The sequence below is a fragment of the Habropoda laboriosa genome, unplaced genomic scaffold (assembly GCF_001263275.1).
Source record: "Habropoda laboriosa isolate 0110345459 unplaced genomic scaffold, ASM126327v1 scaffold578, whole genome shotgun sequence".
In the NCBI taxonomy this organism is placed as follows: domain Eukaryota; kingdom Metazoa; phylum Arthropoda; class Insecta; order Hymenoptera; family Apidae; genus Habropoda; species Habropoda laboriosa.
Genome location: NW_017100941.1, coordinates 1,848,426 through 1,859,065, shown reverse-complemented (window position 1 = coordinate 1,859,065; position 10,640 = coordinate 1,848,426). Strand labels below are relative to the sequence as shown.

At 38.3% G+C, this 10,640-nt stretch overlaps 1 protein-coding gene across 1 annotated transcript; it reads left to right on the top strand.

The window, feature by feature from the left end:
• The first annotated feature begins 4,626 nt into the window (after positions 1 to 4,626).
• LOC108577594 lies at positions 4,627 to 8,251 on the top strand. Its single transcript, XM_017940777.1, has 3 exons — positions 4,627 to 4,644; positions 5,400 to 5,600; positions 6,296 to 8,251. Exons 1-3 carry the CDS (start codon positions 4,627 to 4,629, stop codon positions 8,249 to 8,251), a joined length of 2,175 nt encoding a protein of 724 aa, XP_017796266.1.
• The last annotated feature ends 2,389 nt before the right edge of the window (positions 8,252 to 10,640 follow it).

Below are 10,640 nucleotides of genomic sequence, written 5' to 3'. Positions count from 1 at the left end.
CACATTCGAACGGTAGTGTAGCATAGGCGTTGCGTGTCATCAATGACTCATTACATGCTCGATATTCCATTAAGAATGATAAAATATGTATCTAGGATGGGAATTACTGTGCGGAGAATTAACGATGTTATTCCTTTAAACTATGTTTATAGTTCGTTTTTCTTGATGTTTAAAAACTATTTTTAGAAACTATTTATAGCAATTTAATTACAGAAGATAGAATAAAATTTACTACATACTTGTTACATTAATATATTTAAATAAAAATGTTAATGTACATTCTGCAAATTTCATTTTTATTATTACTTTGCTATTTTATTTAATGAAATTTCTAATTCCAAGTTTCATTTTACAACTTACAATATAAATCAAATTTTTTGCTTCATTGCCACATTGTTATCAGAACCTATTTACACATCTTCTTGCATTGAAACAGATTAATCACCTCTATTGCTAAATCAGTTTTCATATCTGCACATGCATGACCTAAATACAAAAATTATAATCCATTTCAGGTCTTGTACTATTAGCTTTCTAGATTCCCTTGCACTATACCTTGTGTATTAACAAATTATTTTCACAAAACTGTTATCAGCACTCCAAAGAATTTAAATTTACAAGATTATTTCATTTACAAAATTCATCCCATATATTCTGAAACTATATTTAAAATATTTTTAAATATCCTTTTTATCACTCAGTTCATTCAAATTCTCTAAATAACCCAATTTACATATTACTAAAAATTTGCTTCACATGCAATTTACATCTCTCAATTTATTTCACACCGAACATTTCAATATGCTAGAATTTAAAGTACAAATGACAAATCTATATCTAAAAATTCTTTCACACTGACCAGAAAACGTTTCCCAATTTTCTCGTTAATTCAGAAATGATACACCTAACACCTACACAACGGTACAAGCGGTGGAATTTGAAGTGCATTTTCCGTATTACGGAACGCCGAAAACGGGATACAATTGTTTAGTTCTCAGAGGAAGAATGTCAGTCGTTTCACAGGTAATGATGTAGGCGTGCCACCCGAACATACCCGCGGTAATGTGCGGTCTGCGGTTGCGTTACAATTAACACCGTGCTCGCTAACTTCTTCCGGAAAGTAAGGTTGCACGTCTTTAAGTATACACATCTTGACTAGGGTTCCTCCGCTCCTGACATTTGAGGTACACATGCTGCAATTACCCTGATCAATTAAGTTTCGTAATAACCGTTGGTATTTTTACGTGAAAACGTAGGCTGGATCGCGGAATATTTTCACGTTTATGATAGGTAAGTTGCCAAATGAATAAACGATATAAGAGGAAGTTCTTGGATAAGCTAATTTATGTAATGCACAAATTACACTTTGAATTAAAATCTACTTAAGATGTTTTTCGTCATTTTTTGGAATTAAATGATATATTTTAGAGTGACTGATTTAAGTTTTTCGTGGAGAATCTTGAAACAGCATTTTAACCATTATAAATTAAATGTACACGAGTTTATCGAAATAATTCGAATTTTAATATTAATAGTGAAGTACCTGTTAGAAGTGTTACTGGTTCGGATTGGGAGAATAAAAAATGATGTAGGAGTAATAAAACACTGGTGAAGGTGAGACGTGGTAGTGTTCTTTAATATTGTGTCTGCATGTAATTTGAGAAATAAAAATGAAAATCTTGAGTTTCGTATGTAAATGATGTACGTAGGTTTATATAGATTCTCGTTCGTGAGTATTAGGGCACTTATTGAATGTGAAGCATACTGAAGTCTATAGAAGTCTGTTGAAATCTACCAAAATCTACTAAAATCTGAATTTTGTATGCTGAATTTTATAAAAATCTACTGTACTCTACTAATATCTATCTAAATCTTTTGAAATCTACTAAAACCTACTACGAATTACTAAAATCTATTAGAATCTACTGAAATATACTAAATTTTATTAAAATCTTCGCAAATCTACTGAAATCCACTAAAATCTACTTCCTGAATACGCAGCAAGCCTCACTATCATTACAAATTTAACACAAAATTATTTTCTAGACTCTCGAAGTATAACAAATGCATTTTTGCTGACATACGACCCTAACTTTGACGAGAAAATATTATTTAAATCACATAACATATTTTACACGAACATAATGTCTGTCCTAATAATTAAAACAACACTGTACGTATCTCGTTAGAGGACCAACATGTATCTACACCTAAAAAGGCGTCGAAAAGTGAAATTAAAGCATCGTTTCCTCCATTCACAATCAAACCTCTTCCTTCCAGTCTGAAAAATAACGGACACATTAGTATTCCTCCAAAGTAAAAGTACGGTACACGATAAATACGCACGGTACGGCACTACAAACGTGAGGTTGAGCAACCCGACTGTCTCAAAATTCCGCGTAACAATGACTCGGAACTGCTAGGGGGAAAACACAACGACAATTCGCGAGGGACGCAACAAGGGACCGAGAAAAGAGATATACAACCGATACGTCCGCGACAAGACCTATCAAGGTGGCATCAAAAAAAAAAAAAAGAGTCTTTGTACGAAACCCCGAGGAAATTGCGTGATGTAATAATTGTCCTGTGGGAGTGTCTAGAATAGAACTCCTCGAATACCACAATGCGAATATTGCACACTATGGGAACTATTGTTACAGATTTTACAGTCTGCTACTGTTCTTGCTTGGCCGCGAACTCCCACGTGGCTTTCACTTGTGTCCCCGCGGGTCCAAAAGTTCTTCGCCTTCTATTCTGTCGTCGGCCACCACCTTCTTCGTCTCTCTCTCTCCCCGAATCGCCATCTACGTACGAGGAAACTTCCGCTCTTTTTTGTCGCCGCTTTGCCTGCACTTTCATCGTGATCGACACGAACCGACGAGTTTTTTTTCTCCTATTCTTCCTTTCCTCTCGCCGTGCAAACGAAAGTTGGAGGTCCTTTCTACGGATAATTAGCAAAAGTCAGCTGCATTGTGGAAACGCGGGGAATTGCACGGCGGAGAGGAAAAGGTTCGGACTGTGAGTCGATCTTGTCTCGAACGATGAAATGTTTCGCAGGTTCGAACGAAGAGGAGATTGTTTAGGATGTTTTGTTTGCCGTGAGACTGATATTAGGGATGAGTTAGGTTTAAACGGTGAGTGAAGGATGCGTTTAGCGGATGGAATTACGTTAGGATGAACGTAATTATGGGTGAAAAGTTTATAACCCATTGTTACGGAGACATTTATCGTGCATTACGTTGTTGGATTTGTTGGTAGTGTGTTGATGAGATGTTTGTGTGTTAGTTTGTGAAGAGAAAATGTGTGGAACGCGCGAAGGAAGTGGAGGTTATTTGTGTGAAATGTTGGGACGTAGTTGGAATTGGAATTAGTATTGGGATATTTGATTGGTTCGAGTGGAGAGGAAATTGATCGTAATGTTGGGCGTATCGTGTAGTAAGAGTGATTTTTAAAGGATTTGGGTAACTTTAATTTTGATATTAAAATTGATATTTATTATACGGAATGAAAACAGTTTTCTTAAAATAAACGTAATACAGTCAGGATATACAAAATTATGGCTAGGTTTGTACTAAAATCATTCTATATTAATCACTATTATCTTTACAAACTTGTTACATGATTAAACAAAACAAGGTTTGAATGTCGTGAATCATAATTAATTAACATTAAAGATAATTAAAATTAAAATTAAAAGTAAAGGTAATGAAAATTCTTTCTAAATATTTCATACAACAAGTGTATTTCACAATCCGCAAAATGTCCCAAATATTAGGTTGTTGCATATCAAATGGCCGATTTTGCATCAATTTAAATCTAGAAGTTAACCAAAACCAAAAACCAAATCATCTGTAATTTAGTAGTCAAATAATTGACAAACCACTGTGGTGTCACTGTTAAATTGGAGACAGAGTACCACGAATCAAGATCAAATTCCACTGACCACTTTTTACCTCCAAAATTTAATAACGAAACTGAACTGAAGAACATTTTCAAAGACCCCCTTAAACCATAGAAATAAAGAGTTTTCTTTTAACAATCACATAAATAACCTTATTTTCCAATTATTAAATCGTACTGAAACCAACGGATCATTTTCACTAAAACTGCATACATGAAAAGTTTCATTAGTACTTCTCTTCAAACTTCCAATCCTTTCACATAAATTAAATACCCTACCCTCAAAAATTAAATCATATCCTTTCAAAATACAGCAAAACCGAAACAAACTCCAAAAACAGGAAAAATTAGTCGAGAATAATAAACTTCACTCCACTCGATTCGACATAAACGAAATAAAAATTTCATCTATTTGAATAAAACGAGTCGAATTACACCGCAATTTTGCATCGCAACGATTTCAAATCGGGCAGCGTGTATAAAACTGAATGAAAATTGCACAACTTCCAATCTCCGCCGGCAAGAATGCCCCGATTAAGCGCGTGTTATTCAATATTACACCTTTCCGTGGGTAACGTTTAGGGGTCATCAAGGTTGAACGTGTTCTCCTAGAGAGTATTCGAACCTGGTGGAATAAGGTGGTGGTTGTCTGGTGTGTCACTCTATATATAACGGCGGCGAGCACCCCACGCGATATTAAAGAACGTTCACCGCATCTGCGGTAACATGGTTTCCAGTTACAAGGTACTTGCTCCTCGCAGCGCACTCACGATCCACCGGCCAGTGTGGCAATGTGTTCGCCGTGTCGGGCAAATTGACTTAATTAGTATCGAGTAATTATAAAGGATAATGATAAGGTAGCAGGAATTTAATTAGGGTATATAAAGTTCGCCACGGGGGGTATTATATTTCACTGTGCGTTCCAGGTGATTGTGAATATTTACAGTGCGTCGTTTCGCTTGTAGTGCACGGTTTTTATAGTTCATCGCCAAGTGTCGACGGTTCTTTAAATTGATCTCACTTGAGGCGTTTACGTTGAGTGAGAAGTGCCCCGAGGTGTTTCAATTTACCGAGTTTCGTTTCTTTTATTGTCGTATCTTCTTTCTGTCACGTTTCGCAATTGTGTGACGAATAGTATTTTGCTACTGTGATTAAAGTAAATTCATGCATTTCAGTTTCTTCCTGTCACATTTGTCACTGCACGAGATTATTTCAAAAACTGTGTGACGAACTTTAAAAAAGACTTTCATTACCTATAAATATGTTAAAAATGAATAATTTTGAAAAATGAATAATCTGAAAATTACTTTATTATTTACTTCGAGTGCTTGCATCGCTGAAAAATAGATATTCAAAGGGTACACGATACTTTTCCACCAAAGTGTATAAAGTATTCAAGGTTTCTGTGTAAATTCTCGTTCAAATTGAAATTAAATCCGATTGAAAATGAATGAATGAAAATCATCATAGTTAATCACGTTTCGTTCTTTTATCTACAGAAATTGTCACCTACATTTAAGATGACGCCATGGCTGATGGCAATATTCTGTCTGGCAACCGCGGGCTGCACAAACGTTACGGATCAGCTAACATCTGAGACACATCATGATCAGCAGGTGGCGATCTTGAAACAAATCAGAAAGGTGAACGAAGACGGTTCTTACACGTATGGATACGAAGCAGGCGACGGATCCTTCAAGGTAAGATTAGATAGCTATTGCACCGTTTAATGCGAAAGGCATGTAACGGGCGTTCTACGTTTCTTAACACTTGTGTAAACGTTTCTTCACACGCTGCTGCAGGAAAAATGTAACATTTCAGTGAGCTAATTATGCGTCGTTAAATCTGTTGAACCTGGATAACGCTTGTCTTCTAATAACTGGACGTAAAACAAATACCTTCTTTTAGTGGTTTCAGCAAGTTAATTGTACATAAGTAGAAGATTTTCTCAGAACAGGTTGAACACAGACATTACAGAACTTGAACAGATTTAACATAAATACAAAATTTTCAATTTTCATGTATAAATATTTTATCCTTGTGTTATCCATTTTCTCTTTAAAAGTATCATTAGATTCAATAAATAAATACTCATCAATTCGATTTGGTAACTCAAAATAAATAATTAAAAAAATTTTTATGTCAATAATGTTAGTAAAATGAAATACAAATATCATTTTCTTAATACAGTCCATTGAAGAAAACTAGGATTTTGTAGAAACGCGCCTGATACAAAATGAAATCATTAAAAAAGGAGAGAAGAAAATTTATATTTAACATTTTCAGTCAGGGGACCTTCTAATAAAACGCGAAAATTCTTTTGAACTCGGTAACTAAATATTTCGAAAATAACTCAATAAAAGAAAATTTCCTGAACCCGAGAAATTATTGTCAGGTCGAGAGTCGCGACGTTCTAGGCAACATCAAGGGTACATTCGGTTTCGTCGACGCAGACGGCGAAATAAAGAGGGTGTCGTACTCTTCCTCTAACGGGACAGGATTTAAAGCAACCACCGTGTCGCCATTACAGGAACACGTGTCCGTCGTGCAGAGCATTCCGCGTGTAAATCGTACAACAACAACCAAGAAGCCAAGCGTCGTCTATCCTTCGTCCACCGAAGCGTCCACAAAGTCATCGGTGGTTCAGTCGATACCGCGAAACAGAAAGACTACAACAACCTCGACAACCACAACTACAACCACCACGGAGCAACCAAAGACTGTATTCGGTCATTACTTGAAAGGAACCGGAAAAAGTAGACCTCGTTTCGTGATAAACGGCCAACAGAGACCGTTGGTAATAGAAGAAGAAGACACAGAGGACGAAGATTCGCAGATAAACCGACCAAGCACGGAAGACAAGACTTCCACCTACAGAAGAATCATCTTCGCCAAACGTCCAGCTGACCAAACTCTTCGACCGATCTCCGACGAGTTCGTAGAGAAAGAAGACGAAGCCAAAGTGACGACTGGAAACACCCTGCGAAGACAACTGCACGAGGAAACTACGAAACCCAATCCAATCGTAGAGACCAGCAGCGACGATCATTCCGACGTTTACGGCGGTTCCTTGTCTACAACTCGACCCCTGTTCACCACGACAACTCCACCGAGAGTTCTTCAACGCGTGTCACCAGCTCGCATCGAGAGGCCAAAGGTTTACCTGAACCGCGAGAATCTCGGACCAGCGAGATTTGAGAACATCAAATACGACAACTCTAGGGTTTACGAAACAGAGACGAAGGCGCCTCAAGAGGAACACACTCAGTCCCAACCGGTGTTAATTCGTGGACCTACTCGAGTTCCTGACAACAGAGAATACGTGAGACAAAGCACCGAGCCAGTCTTCATCAGACACCAACCATCGGTCGCTGATCAGTTCCTGCGTGAACTGCCAGGAGGAAGAATCGTCTTGCCTCCTCAGCAGAGCGTCGAAGAAGATCCTGCCTACAGATCTCTCCCGATCAACAGAATCCTACTGCGTCCTCTACCGAGCCAACAGCCACTCTACTCGACGACCACCGACGCGAATATCCACTATTTGACGGAGAATCCTGCTCTTGCCGAGCAAGAGGAAGATCCAAGAGTCAGCATGGCGCAGGGATACATGCGTCCGAGACCTTTTCCACGACCTGTGATCTTCCAGGAGCCTGAACCGAGGCCCAGGCCAGTTCTCAGGCCTGTCTCACCAGCGGTGGACGACAGGGAATACCAAACGACGCCGGAATATCCTTACAGAGCGAGCACAATCGCTTTGCCTCCGGAACCGCCGAATCCGATCGCTCCTCCGCTCAGCAGACGTGATTTTCAATTGTTGCTGAGAAGACTGCTCGTCAGCCAGTACGGTGTCCAGGCTCTTTCTTATCCTAAGAGTTACCTGGAAGATGCTTTGTACGACCAGCAGCCGTATCCTTCTTATCAGCCAGGCTTTCAGACCACTGCACCGAGACCAGACATCGGCTACGACCAGCACGTTCCTCTTCAGTACGGCGATCGCGTGCCTCTGAGACGTCCTGTGTACACCAGAGCCTTGAATCCTGTCTATCAGCCTCAGCAGTACGAGGATTACAACGACGGAAGGTACTCGAAGAGGGTTTACAGGCAGAAATTTTACACGCAAGAGGTGACCGACGAGGGAGACGAAATTTTACCTGCTCCTATCAGGGAAGCTCTGTTGTTGAGGATGTTACAGCTGGCGATTAATTCGGAACGACCACCTATGGTCTCTACGCCTGTTATGACTACGACGACGCCAGCTTCTAGGTATAGGAAGACTGGACCAGTTAGGAGCGTGCAGATTATTACGGACGAGGAAGAGGAGGAGAAGGAAGCGATGAAGAAGAAAATGTAACGGTTAGATACCTTTGATTAATTTCTGACGTTTCTTGTTAATTCTTTCTTTTTTTTTCGTTGCTGATGACTTCGATGAGTTGCACGTTTCCTTTGGTTCGGTAATTACATTTAAATGAAATGAGAAAGTTGTGTAAGTTTTGATGTGGATTAAGTGCATACTTTGCTTGTGGAGTATTTAATTGTAATTTTTGGCAGGAGGAGTGATTAATAGTTAATATTCACAAATTTTGTGTATAAAATAATTTGTTAGTTTGTTCGTCAGGTTTGTAGTACTTAATAGATTAGCAGAATTAAGGTGTTAAAGAGACAGGTGTTAAAAAAGAAACACATCAGAGTGTACTATTTATTCTTCCTTTTATAATACTGTAATTTATTTATTGCTTTGCAAAGTATTGTCGAAGTTGTAGCATTCACAGACACAAACATATTTTCCAATAATTTTAATTGAAATACGCTATTTAATTCAATTCCAATGTTATCAAATGTTAAAATATGAACTTTTATTTCTATAACTCTACTCAAAAATCAAAAATTGCCTCTTTCATTTGAACTCGTTTCAAACCTTTCTCTTAGACGATTCAATTCACTATACATTGCAGAACCACAGAATAATATTGTCAAAGAATCCCACAAAAATCTTCACGAATTCAAATCGTGCTCACACATTTTCCTCGAAATTACATTTCAGGCTTGCCCGGACGATGCAGAAGAAGCGCGACACTTTACAAGATTACCTCTTCCTCACGGCGTAATCTTCCTTCCTAAGAAAGAGAACAGTCAATAGCTTCAATTTGTAGACAGAAGAAAAGACGTAGTATTAATTACAGTATCTGCGGCGTAATCAGTTACCGCGGCACAATACAATTCAGAAACCGTCGGTTTCCTTCTTTCGGCGCGAATCTCCTACAGAAAAAAAGAGCGTGAGAAAAAAAAAGATCGGAAAAGTAACGTCGATAGACAATCGCGGCGACACAGTTTTCACGGAACAGAACCGGAATCGTCAGCGAGACGAATCGGCTTCTCAGAAAGGGAAATGTACCACGTGTATGTTCGTCCAGCGATTTTCCGCACGACAACTTTCAAGTATCTCGCAACGCTCGTTTTTGCTTTCAAGTCGGATCGTCGTCGGTGCATTTAAGTCAACTAGACGCAAACGCAATTAAACTAACGTATATATGGTCAACCCGGTACATGCGACGATTACGTTGATCTTGCATACTGCTGCATTACACTTACTCCATTTCACCGCATGTGTCACGTTGAATTATAGGATAGACCTTCCAAAGATGACGCGTTAGCACTACGAGTAGAAAACTAAACAGGAAGTATCATTCTAATTTAGCTCCGAGGTAATTACACACGTTTGACGTCATTGTCCGTTTAAAATAACGTTTATCGTGTATGGATTATGTCATTGGTCGCGGATTCAATAATTTACATATAATGTTCCTCGTAATAATTAGAAAGTCTGACATTTCTTGGGTGAATTTTGAATTTTTGCTCGTTTCAAGGTATCTTATTTTTATCGAAATTATCACTTTTAACTGTTACAGTAACCTGCACTGCTTGAAATAAATTTTGCATAAATATTTCCGGTATATTTTATTAATTTAGAAACATTTCATATCGCTCTAAAATAATTATATCGAATCTTTCTCAGATTCGGTATAATTGTCTCGGAAGGCAATTGAATAATAACAGTCAAAATAAGAGATGCAATAAAGAAGAAAGCAGTTTTAAAAATTAGGCAACAATATAATATAATAAATGAACAACTAAAAATATAGAAAACACTAAGTTTTACGTTAGCATCTGATACATAGGGCGAAAAAGCATTCGCAAGGTATTATTACGTCGACTGTAACATTAATAACCACTTTATCGAAGCTGAAAATCTTCCTTCTAATGGCTATCAGTGTCCACAGAGTTTAATGAGAATTTACTGTAACGAAATTGACAATAGCGTCGAACGTGATGGTATTTCCTCGTGACATCGTCATTTAGCCTTCGTTCCATTGTAAATATAATGTTATATAAAACTAGTGTAACATACGTATCGAAATAAAACGAATTAGATGGTAGATAGCGCGGTGTGAAAATTCATTTCATAAGCCTCTGAGATTCAGCGTACCAGGAAAGAATAATAACGTGCCTGCCGTTGGTAATTAGCATCGCGGGTTGCGACACTTTACTGTCGGATACGAGAACCCGTATTTGTTAGACGGCCGTGTTGCCTGCACGATGGCCGCACGACGAGGGTGTAGATCATGGGATTTTGCACGTGGTTTCCACGCATTCACAAGTCCCTTGCCTATTGCCAAATCTCCGGATAGAGACACAGGAAAGTTTCGGCCTATGAGAAGAATGCCTGATTGAAAGTTGACGAG

Bases quoted from the DNA above. Each gene is read 5' to 3' on its own strand.
- LOC108577594 (XM_017940777.1), top strand. The intron at 5,601-6,295 runs GTAAGATTAGAT...AATTATTGTCAG, and splicing joins CAGGCGACGGATCCTTCAAG to GTCGAGAGTCGCGACGTTCT.